This window comes from Oncorhynchus mykiss, chromosome 10 (assembly GCF_057628025.1).
Source record: "Oncorhynchus mykiss isolate SJ-2025 chromosome 10, ASM5762802v1, whole genome shotgun sequence".
NCBI classification, from domain to species: Eukaryota; Metazoa; Chordata; class Actinopteri; order Salmoniformes; family Salmonidae; genus Oncorhynchus; species Oncorhynchus mykiss.
Window position 1 is genome coordinate 28,722,585 of NC_143031.1, and position 16,884 is coordinate 28,739,468.

Sequence of the window (16,884 nt, forward strand, 5' to 3'; positions counted from 1 at the left end):
GGGATTGATATGATTGTGCGATGTTGATGTTTGGTGGTGATGGTTTGAAGTTGTTATGGTGTACACTTTCTGATATTCCTCCAGATGGCGATGATGAAGGGAGCTTAGATCACAGTATGGGAACGTCCTCAACGCCAATCCCCAAAATAGTCACCACACCCATCCAGGAGGCGGAGGATGACAGCCGGAATGAGTGGGGTAAGATTAGGCAGAGTTGGGTTATACTGGGGTAAGCCTGAGGAATTTATGAGGACTTAAATCCTTGAATTTTGTTTGGTTATGTTGCTATAGGCTACTTTGTACATGGCTAATGTTAGCATTGAAAGTCATTGAGAGCACTTACTCTGTTGGATATCATTCATCCCAGACAAACAAAGACAGTGGGCACACACATTCACACGTTCCTTTACAGCTATTACACCATGTAAAGAAACAACATCCTAATTAAAAACATTTCACAAACTGGATTCATGTCATCTCCGTTAGACACCATAAAGGGCATTTCATTTTTACAATTATTGTCCAGCAAGTATTTAAAGGCCTTGATTCTAACATTAGATTATTCAAATATGTAATACAAATCTCCAAACTTCTTTTGTTTTGTTTATAGCACTAAAAAATGCTTTAAAAAACTTTAAAAAACATTTATAAAGCACAGCAAATACACAAAAAAATGACGCATATTAAGCAACAGTGATTACATTTTTTTGTTATATTAACCAAACAATTTTGACTCCATCAATGACAGAGTTGACCACAGATACTCAAAACAGATATATCTTTGCCCATAAAAATAAAAGTTCAATACAAACATTTGTAAAATATGGAAAATGATTGATGTGAAAATCCCCAATAAAAACAACAATTCTATCAGATCTTTAAGCACTCTGACGAAGCTGACGTTAGACAAAAATCGGAACTAGTGGATGTTTTACGGAGTTGACAAAAATATTACATTTTCTTCTTCATTCAGGTGGTACAGTGCTTTGCAAAAGTATTCACCCCCCTTTGCCGTTTTTCCTAATTTGTTGCATTACAACCTGTAATTTAAATGGATTTTTATTTGTATTTCATGTAATGGACATACACAAAATAGTAAAAATTGGTGAAGTGAAATGAAAAAAAAGAACTTGTTTAAATGTATTTATTTTTAAACGGAAAATTGGTGCATGCTATGAAGCCCCTAAATAAGATCTGGTCCAACCAATTACCTTCAGAAGTCACATCATTAGTTAAATAAAGTCCAGTTGTGTGCAATCTAAGTGTCACGGGATCTGTCACATGATCTCACCTGTTCTGAAAGGCCCCAGAGTCTGCAACACCACTAAGCAAGGGGCACCACCAAGCAAGCGGTACCATGAAGACCAAGGAGCTCTCCAAACAGGTCAGGGACAAAGTTGTGGAGAAGTACAGATCAGGGTTGGGTTACAAAAAAATATCAGAAACTTTGAACATCCCACGGAGCACCATTTGAATCCATTATTAAAACATGGAAAGAATATGGCACCACAACAAACCTGCAAAGAGAGGGCTGCTCACCAAAACTCACAGACATTAATCAGAGAGGCAACAAAGTGGCTAAAGATAACCCTGAAGGAGCTGCAAAGCTCCACAGTGGAGATTGGCGTACAGTTGAAGTCGGAAGTTTACATACACCTTAGCCAAATACATTTAAACTCAGTTTTTCACAATTCCTGACATTTAACCTAAGTGTATGTAAACTTCCGACTTCAACTGTATCTGTCCACAGGACCACTTTAAGCCGTACACTCCACAGCGCTGGGCTTTATGGAAGAGTGGCCAGAAAAAAGCCATTGCTTAAAGAAAAAAATAAGCAAACATGTTTGGTGTTTGCCAAGATCCAAGTGAGAGACTCCCCAAACATATGGAAGAAGGTACACTCGTCATATGAGACTAAAATTGAGCTTTTTGTCCATCAAGGAAAACGCTATGTCTGGCGCAAACCCAACAACTTTCATCATCCCGAGGACATCATCCCCACAGTGAAGCATGGTTGTGGCAGCATCATGCTGTGGGATGTTTTTCATCGGCAGGGACTGGGAAAGTGGTCAGAATTGAAGGAATGATGGATGGCGCTAAATACAGGGAAATTCTTGATGGAAACCTGTTGCAGTCTTCCAGAGATTTTAGACTGGGACGGAGGTTCACCTTCCAGCAGTACAGTGACCCTAAGCATACTGCTAAAGCAACACTCGAGTGGTTTAAGGGGAAAACATTTAAATATCTTGGAATGGCCTAGTCAAAGCGCAGACCTCAATCCAATTGAGAATCTGTGATATGACTTAAAGATTGCTGTTCACCAGCGGAACCCATCCAACTCGAATGAGCTGGAGCAGTTTTGCCTTGAAGAATGGGAAACAATCCCAGTGGCTAGATGTGCCAAGCTTATAGAGACAGACCCCAAGAGACATCAGCTGTAATTGCTGCAAACGGTTGCTCTACAAAGTATTGACTTTGGGGGGGGGGGGGGGGGGGGGGGTGAATAGTTATGCACACTCAAGTGTTCTGTTTTTTGTCTTATTTCTTGTTTGTTTCACAATAAAAAATATGTAATAAAAAAAATATATGTAAAAATATCTTCAAAGTGCTAGGCATGTTGTATAAATCAAATGATACAAACCCCCCCCCCCCCCCCCCCCCAAAAAAATAGATTTTAAATCCAGGTTGTAAGGCAACAAAATAGGAAAAATGCCAAGGGGATGAATACTTTCTCAAGCCACTGTATACACAGTAGCAATTTAGTTTTCCCTCAGTTGCTTTAGGACTCTAAAATGAAATTTAGTTTATTTGAGTTTATTTTATTTTTACAGGGACAGTGCACATGAATTCATGTTTCAGTAATAGTGCCGGTTTTAGCCAGCCGGCTAATTTTCAACCGCAGTCCCTGGGCAGGTTATTAAAAACAATTACAATATAGACAATCATTGAGCAGTGAGCACACGCAGAGCAACATAGGAAAAGCAAGACATAGCATTCAGACAGAGCAACATAGGACAAGCAAGATGTAGCATACAGACAGAGCAACATAGTACAAAAAGCAGCGAGACAAAATTCATAAAAGCAACAAAGGGTTTCCACACCTCACAAGCTACAGACAACAGACAACATGGAAAGCGGCAATACACAGCTAGGGATTATGATCACAAATCTGATTGACCTTTAGCCATGTATTCATACATTTTGTGAAAGTGTGATAGGTGGTGCAGTTATGTGTGTCTGATGGCAGTGTATTCCAGACATGGGAAGCTCTCACAGAGAAAGTAGATTTACTAAAGGTGCTTATCCTTAATGGATCTGCTGCCATATGTTTGGGTTTTCTGTTTAACAAAAATACTGAGTGGATTGGGAGCCAGGCCATTTAGGATCTTGAATACAAGACATGCGTCGGTGTATTGCACAAGATTTTCCCAACTCGGGAGCTCATGCTTTCTGAGGATGTAACAGTGATGATGGCTATTGGGCTTCCTATCAAGCACTTTGAGAGCCTGTTTGTAGACAGACTGAATAGGTTTTAATGTTGTACAGCAAGCTTGGTCCCAACTAGTCAAGCTGTATGTTAAGTGGGGGAGTATCATAGATTTGAAATACAGTTTTGCTTCCTCTGTAGTCAAACAATTTAGTATACATCGGAAATTAGCTAGGTTGAATTTGGTTTTCTAAATTACCTTTTTCACATGCTTTTTAAAAGAGAGGTTGGAATCAAGTATCATGCCAAGGTACTTAAAATCAGATACCACCTGGAGCTTCTCCCCTGACACATAGACTTCCGGCTCAGTAGCATCTGTTGCCCTCTTTTTGAAGAATATGCAAACAGTTTTTTTCACATTGAGATGCAAACACGAGTCACTGAGCCACTTTGTAACCTGGACCATTACAGTAGTGAGTTCTTGTGCAGCTTGTTGTTTGCTCTTTGCATGCACATATATCACTGTATAATTTGCATACATTTCAACTTCAGACACAGTACAGACAGAAGGCAGATCATTAATGTACAGGCTGAACAGGAGGGGCCCCAGTATTGACCCTTGGGGCACGCCCACATCACAGCTAAGAGTGGGCGACAGCTCATTGCTCACTCTGACACACTGAGTTCTGCCTTCAAGGTATGATTTTATCCATCTCAAGGCATCGGGGGAAAAGTTGAACTTGGACAATTTTGTGATGAGAATCTCATGGTTAACAGTATCAAAAGCCTTCATTAGGTCCAGAAACACAGCCCCAACAATGCCCGCTTTGTCAATCTTGGACTTCACATTTTCCAGAAGAAAACAGTTGGCCGTTTCTGTGGAGTGTTTCGCTCTGAAGCCAAACTGCATGGAGTGTAATGTGAAGGGGCTGTTGTTGAGGTGGGCAATCAGTTGTTCTGCTACACACTTTTCAACAACCTTTGACACCACAGGTAGTATACTAATGGGCCTGTAGTTACTCACATCAGCAGGGTCGCCCGATTTAAAAATGGCCGTTGTTATGGCCGACTTCCATACCCTTGGAAACACCCGAGACCGATAGATGTGTTGGTGACCTTAGTAATGGGGCCAATGAGTGACTCTTTGTAGTTTTTAAGAAAGGTAGAGTCCAGCCCAAACACATCTTTGGCTTTAGAGTTCTTTAGTGAGCTAATCACCTTGTTCACCTTTGACTCAGAAACCTCCCTTATGATGAAGACAGGTTGAGCGTCATTTACTAGCACTGAGCCCAAGAAACCAGTGGAGGGTAGTCAATAAAGTAGGAATTGAAGGCTATTGCTATTTTGACTGCATCCTGTGTTAGTTGTTATTCACCATGAGTTCTTATTCACCATTAAATGTAACATTTGGGGGTTGGGTGCCCCCAAAGCTCATTGGTCCCCTGTCGTGTGTGGGCTGCGGCGGTGTGTGCTACGCCAGTGACACGCATGCACACACACACACACCCTGGGACTGTGTGTATTTTCCCAGGCCTAATTTGCCTTCACAGATGGCTGGGCTTCCCCTGCTCATGTCTCTAGTCTCCAGTGGCACTCTGGTACTGTGGACAGTGTTAAAGTACACCACCTGAACACCAATGAGTGTAACAGGAACACAACACAAGGGTATCACTGCGTAGGAATTCATGTTGTGGACCTAAGAGATCTTGGACTGTAGGTATACTGTAAGAGCATCAATAAACAGTGTGGTCTTTCTATTGCGATGTGTAAGTGGAGTTTATTATCTGTGAACTGTGTGACTAGAATGACATGGCATACTGATGATCTTCTGACTGTTTCGCTTTGTGTCCTATCAGGGCTTATTGATAACAAGTTTTGACTGTTATCAATAACAGTCCCCCTCCCTCCCTCTCTCTCTACCTTCCTTCCCTCCAGGTGAGCCCAAGCAACAGCCAGGCCCGGTCCAGGACTCCACCCCCACCAAGCCCATTCAGAGCGTGGCACCCCAGACCCGCACAGACTCCAAACCCCCATCCTCAACCCCGGACGACTATGACCCCTTCTCAGGCTTCAGGCCTCTGCCTGCCCCCACCACTGCAGACCCCCTGGTGGAGCTATGGGACAGCAGCCCTGCCACCGGCATCGCCCCCTCTCAGGCCTCACACCCTGGAGGGCAAGCCCAGCCCCTGCTGAGCTTTGACGAGATGGGGGATGTACCATTCTGCCCGGGGGGTCCCGAGGGGGTCGAGGAAGAGCCCTCCAGCCTAGTGGATGTGGCCGGGACCCACGATATGACCCTGAGCTACCAGCAAGCACTGCAGCATGCTTCAGATGATACTCAGCTGATGACCAACGGGGAGACCCTGCTCAAAGAAGGGACTCAGGTCAGGAGAGGAGCAGTAGTCATGTTACCTCCTATTACAGTATATTGAGTAAAATTACTTGGCAGTACTTTACATGCATGGAGTTGCCCTTATACTTATGCCATTAAGTTGACGTTTTGCCAATACAGCAATACAGCATGTAATTTCTCAGCTGCACAACAACAAAGGTATGTTGTCTGCACTATCTGTATTGTATCATTCCTTATAAAAAACAAGTATTATATTATGTGCCACAAGATGGCAGTGAATGCATACCACTGCTGGCTTACTTCTGAAGCTAAGCAGGGTTGGTCCTGGTCAGTTCCTGGATGGGAGACCAGATGCTGCTGGAAGTGGTATTGGAGGGCCAGTAGGAGGCACTCTTTCCTCTGGTCTAAAAAAATATCCCAATGCCCCAGGGCAGTGATTGGGGACACTGCCCTGTGTAGGGTGCCATCTTTCGGATGGGATGTTAAACGGTTGTCCTGACTCTCTGAGGTCATTAAAGAGCCCATGGCACTTATCATAAGAGTAGGGGTGTTAACCCCGGTGTCCTGGCTAAATTTCCGATCTGGCCCTCAAACCATCATGGTCACCTAATAATCCCCAGTTTACAATTGTCTCATTAATCCCCCTCCTCTCCCCTGTAACTATTCCCCAGGTTGTTGCTGCAAATGAGAATGTGTTCTCAGTCAACTTACCTGGTAAAATAACGGATAAATAAAATATTCTACATCAGCACTAGTGGGTGCCACCGGTTACCTGGGAGAGAGAGGATGGAAGTTTGTTCTGTGTTCCTGATCTGGAACAAAGATGAACAACCCATAAACAGATAGTATAGTACTGAATGATTTGTGGTACAAATTTCCCCCAGATAACCTTGACTGTACTGTACATGTAGTATTTGTTTGGACAGAGTGGCTCGGTGATATACAGTGCCTTCAGAAAGTATTCACACCCCTTGACTTTTTCCACATGTTGATGTCTTTAAAGACTGAATATAAAATGGATAAAATTTAGATTTTTGTGATCTACACACAACACCCCATAATGTCAAAGTGGAATTTTGTTTTTTGAAATGTTTACAAATTACTTAAAAATGTAAAAAAAATGTCTTCAGTCAATAAATATTAAACCCTTTTGTTATGGCAAGCTTAAATAAGTTCAGGAGTATAAATGTGCTTAACAAGTCACATACAAAGTTGCATGGATTCACTCTGTGTGCAATAATAGTGTTTAATATGATTTTTAAATGAGTAAACCATATTTGTACCCTACACATACAAATAAAAACAAAAATGTCACATGCGCCGAATAAAATAAAGTGTAGACCTTACAGTGAAATGCTTACTTACAAGCCCTTAACCAACAATACAGTTCAAGAAATAGAGTTCATAAAATATTTACTAAATAAAGTCAAATAAATCAAAAAGTAACACAATACATTTACATAACAATAACGAGGCTATGTACAGTGGGTACCGGAACCCAGTCAATGTGCAGGGGTGAGTTATCTGTAAGGTCCCTCAGTCGAGCAGTGAATTTTAAGCAGAGATTCAACCACAAAGACCAGGGAGGTTTTCCAGTGGTTCGCAAAGAGAAAGAGCACATATTGAATATCCCTTTGAGCATGGTGTAGTTAGTAATGGATGGTGTATCAATACATCCAGTCACTGCAAAGATACAGGCGCCCTTCCCAACCCAGTTGCCAGAGAGGAAGGAAACCGCTCAGGGATTTCACCATGAGGCTAATGGGGATTTTAAAACAGTTTAATGGCTGTGATAGGAGATAACTGGGGATGGATCAACAACATTGTAGTCACACCACAATACTAACATAAATAACAGAGTGAAAACAAGGAAGCCTGTACATAATAAAAAATATTCCAAAACATGCATGTGGTTTGCAATGAGACACAAAAGTAATACTGCAAAAATGTGGCAAAGATAAAAAACACAATTACTGGATAAAGGTGTTATGTTTGGGGCAAATCCAACACAACACATCGCTGAGTACGCCTCTTCATATTTTCAAGCATGGTGAAGGCTGCATTATGTTATGGGTATGCTCGTCATCGGCAAGGACTAGGGAGTTTTTTAGGATAAAAATAAACCGAATAGAGTTAAGCACAGGCAAAATACTAGAGGAAAACCTGTTTCAGTCTGCTTTCCAACAGATACTGGTAGACAAATTCAGCTTTCAGCAGGATAATTTCCTAAAACACAAGGCCAAATATACAGTCTGCTAAACAACTGTAGTTGCTTACCAAGACAACATTGTATGTTCCCTTGTGGCTTAGTTACAGTTTTGACTTAAATTGTCTTGAAAATCTATGGAAAGACTTGAAAATGGCTGTTTAACGGTGATCAATAACCAACTTGACAGAGCTTGAAGACATTTTTTAAGAATAATGTGCAAATATTGTACGATCCACGTGTGAAAAGCTCTTAGAGACTTACCCAGAAAGACTGTAATCAGCTGTAATCACTGCCAAAGATGATTCTAACATGTATTGACTCGGGGTTGAATACTTTTCAAATGAAGATATATTAGTGTTTTATTTTATTTTAATCAAAATAATATATATATATTTATTCTACTTTGAAATTAGAGTATTGTGTAGATTGTTGACTAAAAATTACAATTAAATAATTGTAATCCCATTTTGTAACACAACAAAAGGTTAAAAAAAAAAAGTCAAAAGGTGTGATTACTTTCTGAAGGCACTGCAGCAGTAGCATAGTGTGTCTATATGTCTGCATGCATAGAAACAATACTGTTATCAACTAATGTTTCTGCCTGCCTTCCTGCCTGTCTGTGCAGGCGAACAAGGGTTACTTCAGCCAATCGCAGGAGGAGGAGAAATGCTCTGCTAAAATGACCCCAACGTCAGTGTTTTATAACAAGCCACCAGGTGAGAGAAGGAGAGCGAGAGAAAGTGTGAGAGAGAGAGAGAGAGAGAGAGAGAGAGAGAGAGAGAGAGAGAGAGAGAGAGAGAGAGAGAGAGAGAGAGAGAGAGAGCGCGCGTCATGTCAGGATTAAACATCAAATAACCTTTTTGCCTGAAAGCTGTGAGGATTATTCTGTTGGAAATACATCAATATATGAAAAAGTAGTAACAATAAGGTACCATTTGTAAAGTGTTTGAATAGTTTATAATTAGATAATTGAGGGTTATTTAATAATTTCTAAATGCATGATAAATCATTAATAAACGCTTCTAATGTTTTGGTCTAAATAGAGCAATTACCTGGTCAGTGCTTACCAAAAAGTGAGCCAATATTTATCCATTTACAAATGCACGTAGAATATGCACCTTTGTGTATAATCATGCAACCTCATTTTCAATGGTTGGACAGTTAAACAAAAGTTATTTTCTCCCTCTTGGGTGTGATGCATTCGTGCTCTGTCCCAGGAACAGAAAAGGTTGGTTTTTAGACCAATGGTCAACATTGCACTATTTTGACCAATGCGTTATAACCGATTAATTAATGGTTTATAGTGCATTTACAAGTAATTTAATAATCATTAACGACATCATTATAAACTCTTTATAAACCCTTTACAAATGGTACCTTAACAATCACCAGCTTGGCTAATCATGTTGTTGTTACTATTTTATTCAAGAACTGCTGTCACACTTATTTTTGAAGACAGTCTTATGACTTATGATGCTGATTGTTATAGTATGTGGTTGTTTCTGCCCATTTATTTGACATATTGTAAGACACCCTGGATAAAAAGATTAAAGTTTGTGTGTGTGTTTGTTTTTGTTTTTTCAAACATTGACCAAGTGTATTTGTGGATGTTTATCTATGCCCTGTGCGTGTGTACAGAGATCGACATCACATGCTGGGACACAGACCCTGTAATGGAAGACAGCGACTAGACCATGGCGAAGTAGTCCGGTCAGGCGGTGGGAAGCAGAAACAACGCATCATCAACAACGAAACAGACTTTTTTTAAAGTAATAATAACAACAAGTCTTGCATAAAAAAAAATTGTAAAATGTTCTAGAAGGGGAAAAAAACTGATGTTAGCCACAGAAAAGGTTTTTGAGTTATTGTTAAAGATGCTAATGGTTTAATAATGAGCTCTTGGTTTTGTGTTTTTTTTTCTTTCTTTGATTTCTCCTTTCTTTTGCTATGCGGAGTAAATAGTGGGGAGTGGGGGAATACTTTCTTCAGAATGTATGTGTCTTCTACAGCAGACTAAACACCCTGTACCAGACAGGTAGCCTATTGGAATGTAGCTACAGTAGTTGGGGATAAAAGTGGGAGTGGTGCCTGGTGGGAAGGAGGGAGGGTGGGATCAGAGAGGAGTGGTGCCTGTTGGGAAGGAGGGAGAGTGGGATCAGAGAGGAGTGGTGCCTGGTGGCAAGGAGGGAGAGTGGGATCAGAGAGGAGTGGTGCCTGTTGGGAAGGAGGGAGAGTGGGATCAGAGAGGAGTGGTGCCTGGTGGCAAGGAGGGAGAGTGGGATCAGAGAGGAGTGGTGCCTGGTGGCAAGGAGGGAGAGTGGGATCAGAGAGGAGTGGTGCCTGGTGGGAAGGAGGGAGAGTGGGATCAGAGAGGAGTGGTGCCTGGTGGGAAGGAGGGAGAGTGGGATCAGAGAGGAGTGGTGCCTGGTGGGAAGGAGGGAGAGTGGGATCAGAGAGGAGTGGTGCCTGGTGGCAAGGAGGGAGAGTGGGATCAGAGAGGAGTGGTGCCTGGTGGGAAGGAGGGAGAGTGGGATCAGAGAGGAGTGGTGCCTGGTGGGAAGGAGGGAGAGTGGGATCAGAGAGGAGTGGTGCCTGGTGGGAAGGAGGGAGAGTGGGATCAGAGAGGAGTGGTGCCTGGTGGGAAGGAGGGAGAGTGGGATCAGAGAGGAGTGGTGCCTAGTGTAATCCTGTAGTCTTTGATGTTTCAGTTTGTCCATGGGGCAATGGGGAGGGGGCAGATGAAGGCGTGGCGGACATCAGACTACAGGCTGGGATAGCAGTACCGTTGTACTACCCCATAGTAAGACCCTGATACACACAAGGGAGGTATAACGAAATACTTGTTTTGTGCTGTACCAAGTCACTTTGAAACGGAATATCTATTGTAGTTTGTTATCGTTGTGTTGGTTGGCATCTCTCCCAGCAGAAAATCTGACATGGGGAAAATAAGTATGATTTTTCTACCTATTAGAAGTGTTCTATAAATTGACATTCAGGATCTTTGAATCATGGCAATAGCGGTAGTCTCTTGTTTTGTCTTCAGTGTTAACTAGGCAATGACTGTATCTAGAGCACTCAGATGGGAATGAAGACGTTCGTCACACGTTGTGGCACTATGAACGGAACAGTGTGTCTTGTGCTAAGGTGGTTCTAGAGCTGCTACAGTAGTCTCTGCTTTGTAACACTACACCTTCTTTGCAGTAGATGACACAAATGCACCCTTTTGCTTTCCATGTGTATTTATTTTCCTCGTCCTTCTTTTAAAATGATGTCGTTCACATGCACGTCCCTAGATGGCCTCAGCACCGTTTTGTGTACTATTGTAATTCTACTGTTGGACTACCTCTGTGTTATTTTTGCACAGATCTCATTCTCTCACCCAGTTATCTCGGTTCTGATTTCACTGTTAACAGTCTAAATGAGAACCATTCCGGTGGATTAGTTTTGCCAGGAGCCCTTCTAAATGCTTTTGATCATCAAGCCTGGTTTTAAACGGTATTATTGCTGTAATGTTTAGAAACAGGTTCTAGCTTCTTTATGTAACCCTCTCCACATGGCTTATAGACCAGTCTTCCTTTATTTCATCTACAGGAGGTTTCTTATTATTACTGTTCACGGTTATAGTTTCATTCCTGAGATGCCACTCCTTAGATCTGATTCTATATCAATCCAGGCAGTCTTACCCATAGATATAGAACAGTTCTATAGCAGGTATATGTTGTTATAGCTATGTGCTCTTACCACAGAATTCTGAGTGGGAACCAACAAGCAATAAGAAAATAAACCAATCTAGTATTTTGTCCTGTAAATAGCGTTTGTTTTTTAGAAATACACAACTACAACTAATGAACGTCTAACACTTTGTCATTGTGGCCCTTATGATTATGGCACTTTGAATTTAGGCTTGTTGTGGGATTGAATGAGATGTTTAAATAAAGTTTCTTTGAAGCGAAATATGAAATGTGATTCCATATCCCTACCAGCCTTTTTCTGTATATGAGAATCAAATCATGCTTAGTAAGAGCCGACCAACCCGCATCTTTAGCAGTAACTGACACCCTTTCTACATGATTTCAATATATACTTCTTCACCCTGATAACCTCCTGGGTAGTAATTATTATTCTCTCCCGATCACACTACTAGGAGACTACTACTACTCTACTACTACTACCACTCTTTGCCCCAAAGCAAGGCTTAGCTGTTCCTTGTCTTATCTCTCTCTCTCTTTTCATTTAAAACATATTTTATTTATCTTCCCTCTTTTCCATCCGCTTCTCACACGCTCTGTTTTTTAAATAAGCACAAGATCTTTTGTGACATGCTAAGTGCTGATGTATGTTAATAAAAGACTTAAAAACCTCCAAATGATGACTTCAGAGTGTTTTTGATTTGACCGTTTTTCTTGTGGCTGTATCACCCCAATCTAATGCATCCTTGAATACTTCAATAGTATCATGAAGTGCTAGCATCATGGAATTAAATAGAACACTAAAATGAACATTGACATCCCGGCAACATGACTAAAATGACGGCCATCTTGGTCAGAGAATCTCATATCGTTCATTATATTGTAGGATAGAAGTGCACTTTCTTTATATTGATCATATCATTTATCATCTTGAAGTACTGGATTGCTCCAGGCCGCTCACTGATGCATTTCAAAGCTTTCTCGGCAAACAAATATCTCAGTCATTCAAAGCAGAAATGAACACAAAACATCCAACAAAATTAAAAGTCTGTCACTGCCACTTGTCATGTTTGTTTTAATCTATATTTTATTCAACTGCATTTTATTCAAGAGATGTTGGCACTGTTGACTTAGTAATAGTCCAGGTATGGTTCTGTGTGGCTCACCTGGCAGAGCATGGTGCTTGCAATGCCAGGGTAGTGGGATTGATTCCCATTGGGGACCAGTACGAAAATGTATGCACTCACTACTGAAAATCCAAATGGCTTTGGATAAGAGCATCCACTATAATGTGAAATGTTCTGTAAAGACCCTTTCTCCTCACAGGTATACATGGAACACATAGGCTCATCCCAAAGGCACCCTATGTCTTCAAAAAGTATTCACACCCCTTGACTTTATCCACATTTTGTTGTGTTACAGCCTGAATTTAAATGGATTCAATTGAGATGCTGTCACTGGCCTACACTGCCTTTTAAAGTCTCTATTTGGTTTGGTCAGGGTGTGATTTGGGGTGGGCATTCTATGTTTAGTTTTCTATGATTTGGTGTTTCTATGTTTTGGCCGGGTATGGTTCTCAATCAGGGACAGCTGTCTATCGTTGTCTCTGATTGGGAACCTTACTTAGGTAGCCCTTTTTCTCTGCTTTGTTTGTGGGAAGTTAACTTTGTTTATGGCACAATTAATAAAACATTTGTCAATAAATATTCAATTAATTTGCTTAACAAGTTACATAAGTTGCATGGACTCACTCTGTGTGCAATAATAGTGTTTAACATGATTTTTGAATAACTACCTACATCTCTGTACCTCTGTCACGTGTGCTCCCTCTCCGGCCTCTAGGTCACCAGGCTGCTCTTTATGGCGCACCTTCCCTATATATGTCACTCCCTTTGGTTCCTTCGCCAGGCTTTGTTTCTGTTTCAGTTTCATGTCTGTGTGCTGTTAGTGTTTCTTGGTTTGCATTATGTTCCATTTATTTGATTAAAACACTCACTCCCTGAACTTGCTTCCTGACTCTCAGTGCACATCGATACAACCTCATACCTACAATTATCTGTAAGGTCCCTCAGTTGAGCAGTGACTTTCAAACACAGATTCAGCCACAAAGTCCAGGGAGGTTTTTCCAATGCCACGCAAAAAAGGGCACCTATTGGTAGATGGATTTAAAAAAGGCAGACATTGAATATCCCTTTGAGCATGGTGAAGTAGTTAATATCCCAGTCACTACAATGATACAGTCATCCTTCCTAACTCAGTTGCCGGGGAGGAAGGAAACCACTCAGGTATTTCACCATGAGGCCAGTGGTGTCTTTAAAACAGTTACAGAGTTTCATGGCTATGATAGAAAACTGAGGATGGATCAACAACATTGTAGTCACTCCACAATACCAACGTAAATGACAGACTGAAAAGAAGGAAACCTGTACAGAATAAAAATATAGCAAAATATGCATCCTGTTTGCAAGGCACTAAAGTAAAACAATAAAAATGTGGCAAAGAAATTAACTTTATGTCCTGAATACAAAGCATTATGTTTGGAGCAAATCCAACACAACACGTCACTGAGTACCAGTCTTCATCTTTTCAAGCATGGTGGTTGCTGGTGCTGGTTGCATGGTGGTTATTTTCAATACATTTCGAAAAACATGTTTTCACTTTGTCATTATCATGGGGTATTGTGTGTAGATGGGTGAGATTTGTATTTATTTAATCTGTTTTGAATTCAGGCTGTAACACAACAAATTGTGGAATAAGTCAAGGGGTATGAATACTTTCGGTAGGCACTGTAATGCCTATATGGGCCCTGATCAAAAGCAGTGCACTATATAGGGAATAGAGTGCAATTATTTACACATACATACAGTACAGTAGTAGCAGCAGATGTAGGAGTGACTACCAGTCAGATGTATAGAGAATACTTTGCATGCTACATGTTGTATGTACATTCATTCACAGCAAAACAGTTTGTATATTCACAGTATGTGTGGGATGTCAGTCACTGAGAGTCCATAGTATAGCAGGGCCATTTCTTGCTTTAGGTCAAATCAATCTGTAGCCTATCTGGACAGATATGCTCCCTTGGATGGTATTTGGATATATCCTCAAATGATGGATCTCCCACAATGATGTCAATCCAATATTGGAGGAACGGTCCACTCCATCAGGGCGTTTTATCAATTTCCTCAAAATGGCTGTCACATTGACAGCTAGACAGAAAGTTCCAGTTCCAACTGTGTTTAGCGAGCCCTGGGAAGGGAAACCCTGTGGATGTCAGTCGTCAGACACTACTGACAGTCCCAGTACTACACTAGTAGATAGAAGCCATGTATCCTAGCCATGTGCACCATCCCCAATGTGCTCTGAATGAGTATGCTCTGACTGGCCACACAGCTGATGTTCCCTTGCACTCTAAACAGACTAGCTAGCTAGAGCTCTGGCCTGGTGGTTACCTAGCAACACGTATGCCACTGGAGGATGGAGGACAGTGGCATACACCTCTGTCTTTTCCTTCGCCTGTTACGGGGGAGAGGAAAGACAGAACATAAAAACAGCACAAACAAAACAAACGTGGTACAATGAAATAAACTGGAATCGATGCATGACAGCTCAGGGAGGCAATTGTCAGTTAATATAGAGTACTGTATGTGACAAGTTGTGTGATTAAACAGACAAAACCTTTGTCAAAATAATATTCAACATTACTTCATGCATGGATAGAAACACATCAAATTAAATAGTGTTCATTTTCAGTTACACTTAAAGCATGAATTAGTACATTCAGGAGCCATGATAATCAGCTTCACTTGTTTGTTTTGATTGTTCTGAAAAAGAAAAGCATGTAAGTTCTTCAAATGATTGTCTCAATGCAATTTTCTATATACTGTAGATCAGTGGTTCCCAAACTTTTTATAGTCCTGTACCCCTTCAAACATTCAACATCCAGCTGCGTACCCCCTCTAGAACCAGGGTCAGCGCACTCTCAAATGTTGTTTTTTGCCATCATTGTACGCCTGCCACACACACACACTATACGATACATTTATTAAACATAAGAATGAGTGTGAGTTTGTCACAACACAGCTTGTGGGAAGTGACAAAGAGCTCTTATAGGACCAGGGCACAAATAATAATATAATAATAATCAATCATTTTTCTCTTTACTTAGCCATCTTACATATAAAACCTTATTTGTTAATCAAAACTTTAAAGGATGCACATAACTCTGCAATGTTGGATTGTATTGGAAAGCGTCTCAGTCTTTTTCCACACACAGTCTGTGCCTGTATTTAGTTTTCATGCTAGTGAGGGCCAAAAATCCACTCTCACATGTACGTGGTTGCAAAGGGCATCAGTGTCTTAACAGTGTGATTTGAGTTCATTTGCACACAAAAAATCATACAATGATGGACCTGTGTGTTGTCCTTGTTAATGCAGACAGAGAAGAGCTCCAACTTCTTAATCACAGCCTCAGTTTTGTCCCACACATTGATTATAGTTGCGGAAAGTCCCTGTAATCCTAGATTCAGATCATTCAGGCGACATCAACCAGATAGGCCAGTCCTGTGAGAAACTCGGCATCATGCAAGTGGTCAGACAAGTGAAAATTATGGTCAGTAAAGAAAACTTTAAGCTCGTCTCTCAATTTAAAAAAAAAAGTCAATACCCTTGATAATCAGTGCACTTCTGTATGTTGTAAAAGCGTTATATGGTCCATGCCCATACCATTGCACAGTGCAGAAAATACACAAGAGTTCAGGGGCCTTGCTTTAACAAAGTTAACCATTTTCACTGTAGTGTCCAAAACGTATTTCAAGCTGTCAGGCATTCCTTTGGCAGCAAGAGCCTCTCGGTGGATGCTGCATTGTACCCGAGTGGCGTCGGGAGCCACTGCTTGCACGCGCATTACCACTCCACTATGTCTCCCTGTCTTAGCTTTTGCACCATCTTTACAGATACCAACACATCTTGACCACCAAAGTCCATTTGTGTCACAAAGCTGTCCAGTACTTAAAAATATCCTCTCCTGTTGTCCTGATTTCCAGTGGTTTGCAGAAGAGGATGTCTTCCTTTATTGAACCCCCATACCAGGAGCTGACACATACCAGGAGCTGTGCCAGGCCCGCCACGTCTGTTGACTCATCCAGCTGTAATGCATAGAATTCACTGGCTTGGATGCAAAGCAGTAATTATTTCAGAACATCTC

The 16,884-nt window shown here is 41.2% G+C and overlaps 1 protein-coding gene across 6 annotated transcripts in view; it reads left to right on the forward strand.

The window, feature by feature from the left end:
* The window catches only part of dbn1 (drebrin 1), a 122,315-nt gene extending 109,960 nt beyond the window's left edge, over nucleotides 1-12,355 (forward strand). For all 6 annotated transcript variants that reach the window (XM_036990019.2, XM_090186303.1, XM_036990020.2 and 3 more), the window contains 4 exons: nucleotides 85-198; nucleotides 5,363-5,811; nucleotides 8,615-8,705; nucleotides 9,628-12,355. In XM_036990019.2, the coding sequence (XP_036845914.1) occupies nucleotides 85-198; nucleotides 5,363-5,811; nucleotides 8,615-8,705; nucleotides 9,628-9,680 (707 nt within the window). In that variant the 3' untranslated portion in view covers nucleotides 9,681-12,355. The remainder of the gene's footprint in view (nucleotides 1-84; nucleotides 199-5,362; nucleotides 5,812-8,614; nucleotides 8,706-9,627) is intronic.
* The last annotated feature ends 4,529 nt before the right edge of the window (nucleotides 12,356-16,884 follow it).